This window comes from Cyanistes caeruleus, chromosome 1, assembly GCF_971803275.1.
Source record: "Cyanistes caeruleus chromosome 1, bCyaCae1.hap1.1, whole genome shotgun sequence".
Taxonomy (NCBI): domain Eukaryota; kingdom Metazoa; phylum Chordata; class Aves; order Passeriformes; family Paridae; genus Cyanistes; species Cyanistes caeruleus.
Genome location: NC_141701.1, coordinates 18,190,883 through 18,208,201, shown reverse-complemented (window position 1 = coordinate 18,208,201; position 17,319 = coordinate 18,190,883). Strand labels below are relative to the sequence as shown.

General features: G+C 41.8%; 1 protein-coding gene across 4 annotated transcripts; it reads left to right on the top strand.

Moving 5' to 3' along the window:
* Positions 1 to 2,818: 2,818 nt before the first annotated feature.
* On the top strand, positions 2,819 to 16,560 carry TRHR (thyrotropin releasing hormone receptor). Of its 4 annotated transcripts, none has more exons than XM_086880283.1 (4): positions 2,819 to 2,855; positions 3,177 to 4,302; positions 10,455 to 10,835; positions 11,682 to 16,560. In XM_086880283.1, exons 2-4 carry the CDS (start codon positions 3,508 to 3,510, stop codon positions 11,685 to 11,687), a joined length of 1,182 nt encoding a protein of 393 aa, XP_086736409.1. In that variant the 5' UTR covers positions 2,819 to 2,855; positions 3,177 to 3,507; the 3' UTR covers positions 11,688 to 16,560. The 4 variants fall into 4 exon arrangements, with proteins under 4 accessions (XP_086736409.1, XP_086736402.1, XP_086736418.1 ...); XM_086880276.1 differs by lacking the exon at positions 2,819 to 2,855 and adding an exon at positions 2,934 to 2,986; XM_086880292.1 differs by lacking the exon at positions 2,819 to 2,855 and adding an exon at positions 3,014 to 3,032 and having other exon boundaries at positions 3,199 to 4,302.
* The last annotated feature ends 759 nt before the right edge of the window (positions 16,561 to 17,319 follow it).

Below are 17,319 nucleotides of genomic sequence, written 5' to 3'. Positions count from 1 at the left end.
GTATAAAATGGAGTAACAGATATGCAATAAAAGTTTCACAGCAATCTCTGGTCCATCTGCCATCAAAATTTCCCTGGCACAGCTGCTGGGCCTGCATGTATTTGTGCTGAACTGCTTTTGAAACTAGCCAGCCTATTTTGAGAATTGCATAAACACAGCATCAGCTGGGAGAAAGATTGGCCTTTTACTGATTCCCAGATTCAGTATTTGATCTCTGAGTAATAATCATGTTGAAAGGATAATTTGAATGTATCAGGCGAAGTGCATCATATGATGTTTCAGTGAAATCCACAGCACTAGATGTTCTAATTACACAGAATATATATTTCCAGTCTTGAGATTCCTTCTGCAATTACTGAAGGTTTTACAGAAACATTGTAGGTTGTGGAAGCATTTTATGAGAAGGGAAATGTTTCCTTACGTTAACACTGATAGTATATTAAAGTTTCAGTATATTAATACTTATAGTATTTTCATAAAATACTTTGATAAAATACTTAAAATTTTGACTTTGATAAAATCCTCTGAATGCCTACTGTAGATTTACTTCCTTATAGCCATACAGTGACAACTCTAAACCTGTTTCACTACCAGAATGCAACACTTGATAAAAAGTCATAAAAAGTGACCAAGACAAGACAGTCTATCCTATCTCTGACACAGACCAGTAGCAGATGCAGAAGAATGAGGCAAGCATCAGATAATACATGTCTTGCACATCTTCCAGAGCTCCAATATTTACTTCAAAGTCCTGGCCTTTTAAATATTCCACAGCTTTTCTGCATGCCATGTCCTCAATCCTTAGTTCCTGCACTGCAAACACGTACATGCTCTCAGATGTGATGTTCCTCAGGCCAAATCAGAGCATACAAATTGCCTACATCAGCTAGCAGGAAATACAGAAACATGAGCAGCAAGACTTCATAGTGTGACAGTGTGGCAGAAATGCATCAGTCACCCCTTAAAGAGAAATCAGGCTATGGGAGTGCCAAAAGCTTTTAATTCAGCTGAGGTCCCTGAGGACTGAGGAGTTTATCCACTGTGCCATCTCAGTTTCCTGGTCTGAGTCTTTGATTCAGTGCCCTGCTGGGTTTGATCCCTGCTGGGTCCCTGAGTGCTGACACCAGCTCTGTGATCTCTCACTCCTGGGCTCCCTCATTTTATGCTATAGGCTTGAACACCTGGGGCTACCCCCACTACAGTCACACAGCTTTAAAACCATGGCCTCCTAAGGGAAAATCTGTCCATTTTGAAGGACAAAATGTAAAGTGTAAAGCAGCTGGAAGGAATATTTTTATGACACCCAGGCATTGCACTAGTGCTGACCTTCTTCCTCTTTCAGCTGTGTCCAGAATAACAGGATCTGCAGATGTTATGGAGGACAATCAAGATTATATGTTTCTGCTGATACACTGTGGGTTGAGTGATCAGCAACCTGCATTTTCCCACAGGCCACCACAAAACCACTGGCAAAACAATCTAATTCTTTTCACCCCTGTTTCTTAATATATTAAACAGGAAAAAATGTATTTTCTTTACTTCATTAAGTATTTTTGGGTCTACAGATAAAAAAGTATGTGAACACAACAGGAATGTGAAAAGGCAAATGGAAAAAAAAGTCTGGAGAACTTAACTGAGTGGCTTCAAACCTCTGGAATTGTTTGAGTCTGATTTTAAGCTCTGAGTCCGGTGATAGTCTCTTTTTGTCACCACTCATTGTTTAAGTCTACTTAAAATCCTAGTTTTATAAACATGTGCCAGTGCTCAACACTACAGTCTGTTTTGAAATTCAAGATGCCTTTCCTCAGCTGTGCAACATTTTATTTTGTTGAACCCTTCCTGAGCAATGAGCAAAAACAATTGCCCTAAATGCAGAAAAATAAGGGATCTTAAGGCAAATTTGCTTGTCAAACTTTTAACACAATAGTATAAGGAGAAAAGGTGGGCTGAGGAACTGATGGGGAGTTGACAAGGGCGCTTTCACAGAGGCTCACAGAAGGGTTTGCTGTTGTTTCTCTCACTAAGGCATTTAGACAGCAAGTGAGGCAGGAAAGTTCAGTCTCCAAGTGCAGCTGGGCTACTGAATTGGCAGCACTGCTTCATCTGCACTGCTCAAAACAGTCATTTCCATCAGTCTTTGGTTTGTCTGTGGTTTTACACAGCGTGGCTGACCATGGAGGAGTTTATTCAACCAGAGAATCTACATGGAGGAGAGTGGTAAATTAGTGACATTGTATGCATGCACACATGCACAAGTGTGTGACTGATCTTTTAAATAAACAATTTGTATTGTGATCATTTTATTGTTGCTTTGCTGCAATTCAAAAAAGAGTAGAAAGGACTCAGGAGTGATGACAGCTGTAGCGATAGAGGTTTGACCAGAATTTTCTATTAAGTAAAAAAAAAAACCAAAAAAACCCAACATATTTTCCTGCTATTTTCCAAAGCTGGGGTGCATTTTTTTTTCTCTGTAAAGCCCTGAAGGGACTATCACAACTCCTTGCAAAGCAGGAGGCAAGCGTAGATCCCTTACTTTCACAACGGCATGGCTGCATCAGAATTTTAAAAAATCCGTGCGATTTTGTTGCCGGTCAGCTCTCCTTTGTTCGCCGGTACGGATCAATGTGATGGATGCTGTCATGACGGCTGTCCCACGGCAGAGAGGGAGAGCAGCGTGAGGCAGAAGAGCCTCAGAGATGCCTGTGGTGTGACCTGCTGTGGCTGTCACCCCGGCAGTGCCGAGGCTCCTCCCGGCCAGCGCAGCCCACTGGAGCCGGCCGGGAGCGGCCCGGCCCCGCCGCTGCAGCCGGCCGGAGCAGCCCGGCCCCGCCGCTGCAGCCGGCCGGAGCAGCCCGGCCCCGCCGCCGGAGCCGGCCGGGAGCGGCCCGGCCCCGCCGCCGGAGCCGGCCGGAGCAGCCCAGCCCCGCCGCCGGAGCCGGCCGGGAGCGGCCCGGCCCCGCCGCTGGAGCCGGCCGGGAGCGGCCCGGCCCCGCCGCCGGAGCCGGCCGGAGCAGCCCAGCCCCGCCGCTGGAGCCGGCCGGGAGCGGCCCGGCCCCGCCGCTGCAGCCGGCCGGGAGCGGCCCGGCCCCGCCGCTGCAGCCGGCCGGGAGCGGCCCGGCCCCGCCGCTGCAGCCGGCCGGGAGCGGCCCGGCCCCGCCGCCGGAGCCGGCCGGGAGCGGCCCGGCCCCGCCGCTGCAGCCGGGCGCTCCGCTCCCCTCCCGCCTGCCCTCCCGCACGCCTCCGAACAGCTGGGAGAAAACAAACAGCCCTGTAGTGCAAGTGAGCTGGAGTCTCAGAGGGATTAACCCCTCTGGTAGCTGACTTCACAAAGGCTGAAAGCGCCTCAGGGGGAGTGGAGGACGGTACAGGAATGGGGCTGTGACTACATGGAGAGCGAGTTCCGGGGCTGCAGCTCAGCCACGCTCTGCTCCACTGACCCTTTTGCGGGGGACCATGGACAGCAGCTGCTGAGATCGAGTGCTTGGCAGAAGCAGCAGTGGGCTGAAGATGGAGAATGGCACAGCAGACGAGCAGAACCAGACTGGGCTGCCACTATCGAGCCAGGAGGTCATTACAGCTGAATACCAAGTGGTCACCATCCTCTTGGTCCTCCTCATCTGCGGGCTGGGCATCGTGGGCAACATCATGGTGGTTTTGGTGGTCCTCAGAACCAAGCACATGAGAACTCCCACTAACTGCTACCTGGTGAGCCTGGCTGTGGCAGATCTCGTGGTGCTTGTGGCTGCAGGACTACCCAACATCACAGAGAGCCTGTACGGGTCCTGGGTGTACGGCTACGTCGGGTGTCTCTGCATCACTTACCTCCAGTACCTGGGAATCAACGCTTCGTCCTTTTCCATCGCTGCCTTCACCATTGAGAGGTACATAGCCATCTGCCACCCAATCAAAGCTCAATTCCTATGCACTTTTTCAAGAGCCAAAAAGATCATTATTTTTGTTTGGGCTTTCACCTCCATATACTGTATGCTCTGGTTTTTCTTGCTAGACCTTAATACAGTAGCCTACAAAGAGACTACTGTTGTATCCTGTGGCTACAAGGTCTCCAGGAGCTATTACTCTCCTATCTACATGATGGACTTTGGTATCTTTTATGTTGTGCCAATGGTATTGGCCACTGTCCTCTATGGCCTGATTGCTAGAATACTGTTCCTGAACCCCATCCCTTCAGACCCAAAAGAAAACTCAAAGACCTGGAGGGATGATGTGGCTCACCAAAGCAAGCCTGTGAATTCCAGGATGACTGACAGGAGTTTCAATAGCACTATTGCTTCTCGAAGGCAGGTAGGAACAATATTTGAAATGGCTTTCTGAAACCTAAACCACTTGTTTTAAGGCTCACTTGTCTGAAGCTGTGGAAAGAGGTAAAATATATTCTTTCTTTTTTCTAAGTAGTCGAGTTTAAAATCAGTGATACACATATACATAAAAATACATATCTTTTCTTGCCTGTACATTTTTACCTACTGCAAGGACCAAAAAAAAGAAACAATATTTTATTTATTTTTTATTTTTATTTTATTACATCAGAAAGCAATTTAGGAAGTCTCAATTATGAAGGAAACATTTTTAATTATAGTTATTTTGTATTACAGCATGTTAGTAACCTTGTCAAATATACAAAGTGACTCTTGACTTATTTTTGATATTTGAGAGGAGGGAGGTAGCCTGGGAATTTGGGAGACTTGAGTCTGAGTCCTAGCTACGGCACTATGTCACTCAGCAAATGCAGTCAAGCTGTAAATTTTCCTGTCTCTAATATTCCTGTGACAAGTCTCTTTAAGCAAGTCTGTATATAAATTGCTTTGTAAATGCTAAATATCTTTGTTTTTCTTTCTCTCATAAAATATTTCTATGTATTGATGGTTCAAGACTGAGGCATAGGCTTCACTAGCTTCTTTTTATATTGTTGAATATGTATACTGCTGTGTGTAATAATACCAGTGGAATGTGGTTAGTAGAATAATTACTGGCTATTTGCAGTAAACCACAAGGTGTGCAACAGGTAGCAGAGCTGGTGCAGTGATGGGAAACACAGGGTGCATCTTTTGCAGCTGGCTCTGGGGGATATTCTTCTTCTTTATATTCTTCTTATTTTGCGTCAATTGCTACTGTTTATGAGAGGGACCACGTTCTCTTATCACAGTGATGGCAAAGACCTCAAAAGTTAACTGAGCTGCCTTCTACAGCACCGAGCCCCCAGAGAGCACTAGAGCTATGCTTGGAAACACACAACAGAAATAAGTGGGCTAGGTTACATTTAATTATGTTGCCAATTATAGTTACTAGTCAGAAAAGAAGTGTTTAATGTTGTTTTTCTTTGTCCATTAATTAGTAGAAGAATACAATCTGCTCTTCAAGTTCTTACTATCACTTTTTGCTTGATTACATGTGCTTAGTATCACTTGAAAAACAGACAAATCTTTCAAACTGGACACTAGTAAATATGGACACTGTTATATTATGAAGATTATAATGTGATATATGCCCTGTAAAGACAGCAGGACTTTCTCTAAAAGCCTAAGCAATCTGATTGCTTAAAGCAGCCTCATTTTTAGTAAAGCTAGAATTTGCATATAGTATAACATGGGAGGCAAAACAAGGATAGCGTGGCATAATGAATAATCTTTTTCGCATAATAGCAGCATGCAAAAGATAGGCAGTGGTGTAAAACAAGAAAAAACAAGTACCTATTAAAAAACATCTAGAATCTCAACAGTTTGTAAGACACGAAAGGGAAAAGTTCCTGCCATGCTGATGAGGACATGTATAGCTGACAATACAGTTTGGCCTGACAGTGAGTCCTGCTGAAATGTGAAACTCTGTGTCTTCTCAGACCTGTGTTTGTGTTGCAGGGATTGAGTAGTGTACAATATCCAGCATGCCATCTGTAGAAAAGGTGACTGAAAATCTGGTGCACGCTTCCTACTTCTGTAGCACTTCTCATATTTATCCAAGAACATTTCTATAAAATTTAATGTATCCATGTTTCTGCAGGGGGCTTGGCTCCAGCTGAGATTGGAGGAGAAAATGGGAGGTGTTCCTATTCTTCATGATTCAAGACAAGGACAGGCAGACAAATAATCAGTAGTTGTCATGGGCAGTGCAGGCTTGACTTGGGGAAAATTACTATTGCCAATTTATTGCCTGTTGTTATAGCCACAAGTTACACTCAGTCCCTTCCCTGCAGCAACCAGCAGTGTGGGGCCAGAGAGTGTTGCAGTAAGGTTGCAGGGGTTGGTCTCTTGTCAATCCTTCCTTCTCACCCTTTTCCTCTGTTTCAGTGTGGGTCCTGCAGCCAAAAGACCCCAGATTATTTTTCTTTTCCATTCATAATATGAATTCTGAATTACATATTTGCATGTAGGTTTCATACTTTCCCCAAAGGAATTGTGACTTTCCCCAGATATCAAGGGGACTGAGGAAAATAAATGCAGCCTTATATAGCAAACATGTTTATGGTCAAGTTTATACCTCAGATGGAATCCAGCTCACTTAACAGTATGTGTATCTCACCAAGTTAGTTGGTTAGTCCAATGAAATAATCTAAGTTCATCATGGCTATCACGGTCAGTTTCAACAGGTAGATTTCCCTCTAGAGAAAGTCCTCTCCTAGACTGTGTTGCAGTCTGTGATGACCTGCTCACCAGAGAAATCCCTTTGTTCTCACACAGCAGAGCAAGCACAGGTTCCAGCTTGCAGTGCAAGATAAATTTTGCGCAGCTTACATGAAATCCTCAATCTTATCACTTGGTTTCACTTGTGGTGTCAGTGTATCAAGACCTTAATCCTTCTATTTATTTAATCATCCTCCTCATTGCACAACTTCTTTTTGATTGTGAAATCATGGACTGGGATATACCATCTCTGTGTGTTGCAATGAACACAACCACACACAAGAAGAAAGATGTTATTACATGGCTTTAAAACACCAGAGTGACTGTTGCTTTTACCTATCAGTGTAAGAAAGATTAGTACTCAAAGGAGAAGGAAGCAATACTAAACTGTTCATACCAGGATAATGAAAATGTTTAAAAAAAAACACTTCCTTAGAATAAGAAGCGTTTGGAGCAGGAAGGAAAAGGAGAATACTAGTTCAGAATTAAAATATTTGGATTCTGTTCAGTAAAATATATTTTAAATATTTTTTAGAACATCCTCAGAAATAAAAAGGGCTTGAAGCATGTTACTATGCAGCCAGGATCATACTCAGTCTCCAAATACTTTGTTATCATTCAAACTGCACTTGAAATTTGGACTGAGATGAAATTGCTCAAAGTCTTTTTACCATGTTTTCAGTTTCCCTAACTAAGAATAATTTGTACCCTGAGCATAGGACATACAGTGCACATCCACAAAGAGCAGTGTATGCTTGCCTTCACTGGAGCAGTGAATTGAGGATGCAGTGCTGCTGCTTTCAGGGAGCTTTGGTGTATGCTTGCAGGCAATAAAAAACATGTTCCTTTAAAATTTGTCCTCTTAGCACTCACTCCTCTGATGACAAATAATTAGCCTCTTCCCAATACATTTTTAGTTCTGTTTCATATGAAGTTATTTGAAAAAGGATATGGCATTTTAAACATTAAACAAAGAGAACCAAACTTTCCTCTAAACTATTTACGTTCAGCAATAAAGACTTTTGTGTGGATAAGAATGCAGCTTTGGCCTCAGTCAAGTATTTAGATAATGGGTTCACCTATAAAGCAAATTGAGGTGAATTTGTGTCAGAAGCCCTGAGTGGTGCCTCATCCTGCAGTGGGGTGACAGTTCCCATGCTGGGACAAAGCAAGCCTTGCCAGAGCACTTCCTGGGAGCTGCTCTCATTTGCACAGAGGTCGTGGTGTGAGGTGGCTGAGCATGAAGGACCACTCCAGAGCCACCTTAAGGAGGATTTACCAATGGGCAAATAACTACCTGAACTCAGGGCCTCATCGTGTCTCAGAGACAACCACAGCTGGTCAGATGGATCAGGAAACTGAATTTCTGACAGGCAATAGAGATCTTGTGAGAGGTTGGTTATTTTTGGAAGATTTGGAAGGGTATGTACTGCAGACAGTTTAAAATTATAGTGAATTCTCTTCATTGTCCTGCATGGACTGAACCACCAAGAGATGCCACCCGTGGATTCTGCTTCTTCTCTTGCCATGAATGAAGACTCCGAGGAGCCATGTGAGTACATGAGTTGGTTCATTGACCTCAGCAAAATGAAAACCAGCTCTACAGAGCTCTACAAGTGCTTAGTTTCCAGCAGAAGAAGCTTTTGTTGTTAGAGAGAAAATGCATATCCAAATGCCAATAAACACAAATTCAGCTAATAATTTGCACACTACATACATACAAACATACATATTTTATATATATATATATATATATATATATATATATATATATATATATATTCAGTATATGGGATAAAGTCACTTGAGGAGCAACTGTCTTTGTTCATTGCAGTACTGTGTTAATTGTGCACTTCTGAATTACACCTCCTTGACATTAAGAATAATTTACTTCTAGTCCAGATTCAAACTGATAGCTGCAACTGTGCAAATGATCCTCTGAGCAATTTTTCCAGGAAGAAATGTGAACTACCAGTGACTGGTAGGTATCATAATGGAGTGCCCTGCTGAGCTTCTGGTAGCAAAGTACTCTGATGCCTGTGTAGGCTGTTAGACACGGAATGCCTGAGCTGATGGAACACATCTGTTGGTTTGGCTCTGGCCCATTGTTCACCCAGGCTCCACAACTGGTGGCTTTCTTCCTTTCAATGTGAATTATTTTCTACAGTGAATGGTTGCTCTCCACTGAATGGATTTGCTCAGTTAGGAAGCACAGGCTGGAGCTGAGCTGGAGGCATGAGAGCCATAGTGGGTCAGTACTGGGTGAGCTCTCTCCCCATGTTCACAGGAATGGTCCTTTCAGAAGTGGAGATAGGGAGAGATCATCCTTTGAGTTACCTGGAACATTCACATTTGTATTTTGCCCTATTACAATGACTGTGCACAGAATATTAGGAAAAAAACAGTCTAGAATTAATAATTAAAAGTATCAATCAAGTGATAAAAAGGAGATAGTATTTCTCAGTCTTATTTTTACTTCTACTGAACGTAGCAGTAGAGAAATCAAAAGTAAGGGTGAGGGGAGGAGAACCATAAGATAAAATTGCAGCCTTTGAATATGTACACTCAAAGACTGATAAAATAGATAGGTACATCAATTTGTAGAATAACTGATTTTCATCACATTCTTTATTGTAATACCTATAACAAACCAAACAAATTTGCTTAAAAGTGTGTCTTTCAAGATAGATAGGAAAAATATATTCATCAGGCAATGTGATGGCAGGTTTCTATATAATGAGCTTATCTGGTCAGAAGACAAGAGAATTATACACTCACAACTTCAAACTAAAACTCACTTCTAAAACTAGCATGTGTTTGTGAGTGATCTTAGTGGAGTTACCTCCTCTTGAAACTCTTCTCCATCTACAATCAAAAGAAGCAGTTGTAGCTCAACAGAATGTGGGCCAACACTTTCTGTTTCACACAGTTAACCAAGTCATCTCCTGACCTCCATGAGGTTGTGCCACTGCATCATCCCATCACATTTCTGTGTGCTTTCTACTTGTTAGTGTCTTTCAAACTTTATTTAATGTAGAAACTATTGAATACTATCTACACTAGAATTAAATTATTTACAAAAGAAAGACTAGTTTTAAAGTGGGTTTAAATAATTGTTTATTATTTCTTGTTCACTTCATTTCAGCTGATCTGGGTATTCCCAAAGGTGATTCTTTTCCTTTTTCAAAAGAAAATTACATAATAGAATAAAGTTCTTATAACCATCAAGTTTTATTGATAATCCTTTTTTTTCCCCTAGCTCTGTAAATTTTATTTGACTTTTCAGAGTAAACATCAAATAATGAAGATCTAATTAAATATTGAAGATTTGACGAATAGAAATTTAATTGTTCTGTTCTTTTTTCCTTATTTTTGGCTTTGGGAAGTTGTTTTAGGCTGACTGTTAAACCAGATAACCTACAAAGGCTTCATGTTCAATTACTTTACAGGTTATACTAGTCTAAAGGAAGAGATTCAACGTATTTGGGGAAAAAAAATACTTTCTATCCTTTTTTTCCCATTTGAATCAAGAGCTCCTTCCAGCATAAGAAGTGGAAATGTCTAAGGTCTACAACAGTTAGTTTACTGGGGTATCATCTGCAAAGAGTAATTTAACAAAAACTAGGAAGAATTTGAAGCCAAGGTTTTTGTACTTCCTATTGTAGAAAACCTTTCTGAATCAAATACTCATCAGAAATTCCTACTGAAGGATCCATCCAGAGTTTTGGTTTGGCCCTAGAGGTGTAAGAATGCATGTGCTCATTCCAAGGGGAGTGCTAACCTTCTGCCCCTCTTGTGTCTCCCTCTGTGTTCCCTCAGGTTACCAAGATGCTGGCCGTGGTTGTGATCCTGTTTGCATTCCTATGGATGCCCTACCGCACCCTGGTTGTGGTCAATTCCTTTCTCTCCAGACCCTTCCAAGAAAACTGGTTCCTTCTGTTTTGCAGAATCTGTATTTATTTAAATAGTGCCATCAATCCTGTAATTTATAATCTCATGTCTCAGAAATTCAGAGCGGCCTTCAGGAAACTGTGCAAATACCAGCAGAAACAGGAGAAGAAACCTGCCAGTTACAGCATGGCTCTAAATTATAATGTCATCAAGGATTCTGATCATTTCAGCACTGAGCTAGAAGATATTACCAATACCTACATGTCCTCTGCAAAATTGTCCATTGGTGATACGTGTTTGTCATCCAAGGTAACAGTTAATACATGTCAGTGTCTGCTCTGGAGTCCTCCCCAAGCAGAGCATGTTGTTGTCCATCTTGCTGTACATGTTGCTGTACATCTTGCTGTACGTGTTGCTGTGCTGGGGCATCTTTCAGCCAGGCAGCCCTGCAGAGGGCTGGGAGAGGCTGGCAGGGACAGGGACAGGCCATGGCAGGCAGGGACAACTGCCCGGCTCTGCAAACTTATGTTTTCAAATGCTTTGTGCCAATAATGATGGGATTTGGAGGATCTGAAGCATGGAAAAGGATGGAGAGAAACAATCAGATTAAGCCTTCTTTTCTGAGGAGCAGTGGGCTCTAGTGGAGCATCAGAAAGTGGTTCTGAGGCATGGTGCCTCACGTACACATCTGGCAGGAGGGTGATGTTGGTGTCTGAGCTCAGTGATTCCTCTGGGCCTGCTCTGGCTGGCTGCAGGGAGGGCATTGGGGCATTTTCTTGAGCCTTTCCCCTTGACTCCAGCTGGGGCTTTACTAGCCTGGTGCCAGTAGACAGCTGGGGCTAAGGAGGGGCTCTCCCACACACCAGCACTCTCATTCTGAGACTGCTGAAAGCCCCCTGCATTTCTGTGCTACCTGCAAACATCCCCATGTATGTAGCACATCTCTTTAACCCAGCTCTCTTGATGATGCACATTGCCGTTTTCATGATGCATTTATTACACAATACTACCAAAATACTGTTTATGAACATTTTATGAACATTTTAGATATTAAAAATATACATGATCTACAAAAAGGCTTATTTTTCATCTGTTTTTGTGGATGCTATGAGAGTATAAAATATTGTTTCTCAGTTTGCTTCTTCTCATTTTCAGGCCTGAGGCTGACCTTGTTCTGAGTATGCAGCCATACAAGACGTTTGGATGCTCTGTTCCTACCAATTGCATGAATTGTAAGGACATTTCTGCTCACAGAATTCCAGAAGCTACCATAAATCTTTACATAACTGCCTCTGCCCTACAAGAAAATGCACCGCCTTACGAGTGAAAAGAGTATATTATTGAGGCTAACTGAATGAAGTAGTTAATCTCACTTCAGGCAGGTGAGTTGGCTTCAGTAGAATACCTAAATCCTTCTTCCCATTAACTGAAGAGTGGTCTGTGATCTCAGAATGAGCAAGGCTCACCAGGACATGTCCACGGACACAGAGCAGGGCAGTGGATGATGCTCCCTGTGAAGATGAGAGGTGAGGAGAGGAGCTGTTCTAATGTGTGGCTGTGCTGGGCAGCACCTGGGGGGAACCTTCCAACAGCAGCCAAAATTGCTGCTAATATCAGTAATTACCTGCCAATGACTTCCTCATCCCACTTCCATGCAAATCTGATTGCAGCCATCATAGTATGCTTCAATAAAAAGGTATCTGAGGGCAAAGAGCACAAAATCTTTCTTTTCTTCAGTTTATTTTTACCTTGAGCAGCATGAAATTAGAAGATCATTCAATGAATTTTCAGCAGGGAACAAACAAATTAAAATGTCAGTAGGAAGTATTTTAAATATTTTTTTTTTCAGCAATCAGGTTTATAGAGGTACCAGATATACCACTTTAAATGTAGGTCTCAGCTATTAGTGAACTCTGTTGGAACTTGACAGATATTGAAGAATATGCAACAGGCTTTTACCAGCTCCTTTTATCTTGGTTCAATACCAATTCTGTCTCAGAGCACTAGAAGGGGTTTAGAGCTTTAATATTGATAATATCTGGAGAAAAGTGGAAAATTCAGAGAAAAATTACACTTCTTAAATGTTTTTTAAATGTCTAAAAGTTTATCTATTGGAATACTTTAGGACATAAAGTGTTGTCAGAAGGGAAGTCATTATGGCTTTTTAATTCCCAGCATAGCTCCTTCCCTGCTCTTCCCACTCAGACCCATGATAAGCAGCCTGGGGCCAGTCTCCCTAAGGCAGCTGCATGAAATACATGATATTGTGTCTACATGTATCATGTCTATCATGTATTGCTTCAGCTTTGCTCTAGGCCAGCTCTTGTACTTGCTAGAAGTACATTTTCTCACTTCTGTGCAGCAGAAGCCCAGGAAAGAGACTGTGTATTCCTGTTTGTCACGAGCATTTTGCACAGCTCTTGTACATGATATTTAAATACCTGTAAATGACCTGATTCACAGAATTGCAGAACAGGCTGGTATGGGAGTGACACAGAAAGATCATCAAGTCCAACTCCCAGCCCTGCACAACCCATCCCCAAGAGTCACAAAGCTGCTCAGTGTGAGTGAAAGAGGTAGCCTCTACAGCATTGTAAGGCTGTATTCCAGTATATAATCCAGAATATTCCAATATTCTTTTCCCTACATGGCCACTTCCATAATTCAAGCCACTTTCACTAATATTCAACTATATTTGCAAACTTAAAGAGAACTAAATATACCCTGATAGGCCTTGGATTTGAATGTTAAAGCCATGAACCTGTGTCTGTTGCATCCAAAGGATCTTTTGGGCATTCACTACAAGGAGAGGAGGAAGCAAACAAATAGCCCAGAGAGGTTGTGGAGTCTCCCTCACTGGACATATTTAAGAACCATCTGGACTCAGTCCTGTGCCATGTGTCCTGGGATGACCCTGCTTGGGCATGGACCAAATGACCCACTGTGATTGCTTCCAACCTGACTCACACTGTGATTCTGTGATTTTGCAAACAGTCTGTATCCTGCTCTGTCTGCATCCTCACTTTAACTCCTGCTTTACCTTTGCAGAGCTCAGTAGGCTCTTTCCAGCTTGGCAGAGTGACTGCAGGGATGGAAGGAACCAACAGCAAGGTTTTAACCAGCAGTGTAGGTGTGACAAAATCCTAGAAGCTGGCAGAGCTTTGTCTGAGCAGAGCCAGCAGCGGGACCCATGCAGGCCATGTTGCAATCTTTCCCAAATCCTGTGCCTTTCCCAGCTTGCCAGGTTGTCTATCTGAGCAGCACAGGCCACCAGGCAGGCACATGCAGTGGGGTCTTTTTCTGTAATGATGTCTGCATCCCCACAGGACTGGAAGGGCATGCCCAGACTGCTCTTAAAATAATAAGGAAGGACTAAAATGACAGAGTAAGTCAGGTCTCAGCCAAGTATGCAAATTGGCTAGGGCTCAAGAGTCAGAGAGAAGGATACCAATGTATTCTTAAATTAGTACCTAGCAATTAATCTCATAAATACAATTCTGTAGCTGTGACACAGCTTTGGGCAAACCTTTCCCTTGTAGAGCTTAAAGTGAAAATATGGAATTCTATGGCATTTTACTGCTTACACTTGCTTAAAGCTACAGTTTGCCATGATAAGGGAAAGCCAGGGAGAGGTACCACAACCTGTGTAACATTTCCTCCAAAACACCTGTCACAGAGAAATTGAATTATCCATGAACCTTATGCAGGAATTTATGGTTGCTTAGCCAAGAGACATTCAAAGTGAAGACAAGTTCCTGTGTCTGACTGAGAAAGGTCTTTGTCTGACTTTGCAAACTCTTGATGAAGACTGTTTGCTGCTTCTGAGAGCTGATTCCCAGTCTGAGCTGGAGGGAGAGGCTGCAGAGGTGGCCTCTGCAGAAGTGGAGCTGATGCCTGGACGCTCCTTTTGCTCTTCACATGCTGTTTTCAGTCTGGCACCTTTTCATTTGTGTTAGAGAAGGCCCTACTTTCCAGAATTTCTCAAGAGGTGTGAGAACTAGTTGCTTTTCTTACTTTAAAACTGAGATGTGCAGGACTAGCAGCAGGCAAAGAGAGCATTCCATGGAAACCTGGCTGTCTGGTGAGGAGCACAACTGGCTGGGTGAAAAATGAGCTCAGTATTTGTATAATAACAATCATAAAAACTTACACTTTTATCTCAAGGCTTTCAGAGCACAGACTGAATTACAGCTTTTGCAGACCAACAGTACCAGAAGTGAATTATCTCCTTTATTTGCCTTTTTGCTCAAAAAGTAACTACCTGCTTTCTCAGCCTCTGCTCCACCAGATGCTCAGGTGAGGTATTTAAGCACATATTCTTTGTGATGCTTCATCAAGGGCTAAAATCTGTGTAGGTAACTGTACCCATCATCACTGGGAATAACAAAAACGAAAAGAAATTGTTTCTTTCTGGTATTTATTTGTGCTAACAGAAATTATTATGATTGCAAAATTGTGTGCAGAAACGCAATATTTAAAATGGCATATTTAAGCTGAGTTGTGATTTTAACTGATAATGTGATGTGACTGTATCTTTATAGATGTTAGCTCTGAAATCCATGCTGTTTTTATATATAGCTAACACAACAAAACTTTTTCAGACATCATGTTAATGTGACTATTTCTGTTTGCCCTTGTGTTTAGGACAGCAATCTTTTTTCTTGTACTCAAGTGTTGTAAAGCATATATGTGAGCATGTATTTTTTGTAAATTATGTGGTTTTAAATGTATTGATAATTATATCAAAATTCTTTTAGCTGGAAGTGAAAGTGGCTGGATGTCAACTACTGACTGCAGCAATATAACTATCTTTGTATATTTATTTTGTGGAGAGAAAACTCCTTTTTAACATTTAGTCTGAAATAATTGTCTGATTGATAGCAATATTGAAATCCATGCCTATATCCCTATTTAACATCTTTTATGTAAGGGATTGCATTCTTATTGGACTTTTATTTAGAAGTTTGTCCAGAATGTGACTGAAGAGGTGCTACTTTTGCATCTGGCTTGGGGAGATATGCTGCTTCCTGTCAGAAATGATGAGATTTCAGAACCTTCACTGAAGGTAAACTGTGCAGCTGAGAAAGGTCAGGTCTATTTGTAACACACTTTGGTTCGAATTTTCACATGACCTCCCTGAGTTCAGAGTAAAGGATATATCAAAGAAGCTCCAATGTGCTGTAAAAGGGTTTATGATGCTCCTCTGGAAATGGATGACACAAGTCAAATGATAAAAATTTCACTAGCATCCCTTCAAAAAAACAATTATCCAGCAAAATGGACTGAAGGACTTATTCTACTTCAGGAGCTGCTGCAGTACCTCTCCAGCTACACAGTGAAGGCTTGGATCAGTCACTTTGGACACACTCACACCCCCCAGATCTGAGCACTGTCACCATTGAAAATAAAACATTATTTCCAGAATGTGAAAAGATAAATTGTTCTTTCAACAGTGCTATGTTTATTTATTTCTCTGCTATGTGTGTGTACCATTGTTTCTTTTGCCACAAACTGCAGTGAAATTTGAAAATTGTCTTTCTATACTTTATATCTTCTTCAGACAAAACTGTTTCTTTGCTCTTTTGTTCTTTTCAATAAGATTTGTTTTCTCATGATCCTTTCATTACTACTGGGATACAGTGATACAGCAAGTGCCAGTGAATTGGCTCAGCCAAAGTAGATTTGGACTCCTGAGTTCATTCATTTGAATTGATGAAATCAATGGAATTGATTTAAATTCAAATCTGAATCTTGGAAATTTGAACTCTAACAAACTATGTAAAAGAGACTGGTTTAGAGGGAATTTCTTCTTCACCTACCCAGAGTAATTCCTGTTTCATTCTATCACTTCATGTGGTTTATATATTTGGTTATTATAAATATTGTGAAATTGTTCAGAGAAATGTACTATTGATAAATGTAGAACAATTTCTGTTCAAAATAAGCATTTTGTAATTCTTGGATGCATGCTACTGTGGGGATTAATTTGTAATGGATTTTTGTTGCTACTCTAATAAAATGTTGAGCAAGACAATTATACTGCAATTTAAATTTTTTAACAACCACTTGAATACACACCTTTTGCCTTGCTCTCCTTGGCAATGGACAGAAAATGTAACAACATCCTTTCTCATCTTCAAGGGAATGAGATCCTAAAAAATGCAGCCCTTTCTTTCCTGAAGGAAAAGCAGTGCCAGTAGTCTAGCAGCAGTTACAGTGCTTGTATAGGAGGGGATTCATACAGCTCCTTGTCCCTTTTACAAGGATTATTTATGTATTTTACATTGGACAGCATTAAACAACATAAACAAACAAATAATAAAGGAGCAAAACCCCCACATCTTGGGAGTAGGGACAGAGAGCAGAGCCACTTTGTTCTTTGGTCACTACAATCAGCATAGTCAGTTCCTGTATTCCATGGGTACTGCTTGGCTTTTCAGGTGATGTCAGCCACTTGTGCTTGAACCCAGCCTCAAGAGGATGAGTGCAATTATTCTATCTGCTCTGATTTTCCTCAAGGTAACCATAGGAGACTCAGTCTCTTGAGGATCAGGACATATAGAAAGGCTAAACTCCCTAGAGCTAGACTAAAGCCCAATTCATGCCTGATTTCTTAGGTAAATGCTCTACCACTAGTGATAAAGACAGAAGGCTCAATCTCCAGGCAGGTCTTGCTGACTTTTGTGAGTCCCATGTAGTATGTTTCTTAATCTTTTTATTGGTAGCCAACTCAAGTTGTCTGTGTGGGGCTGGATAAGCCCATAGCCCGCAGGTGGTAGGGGCTGACCCCAGA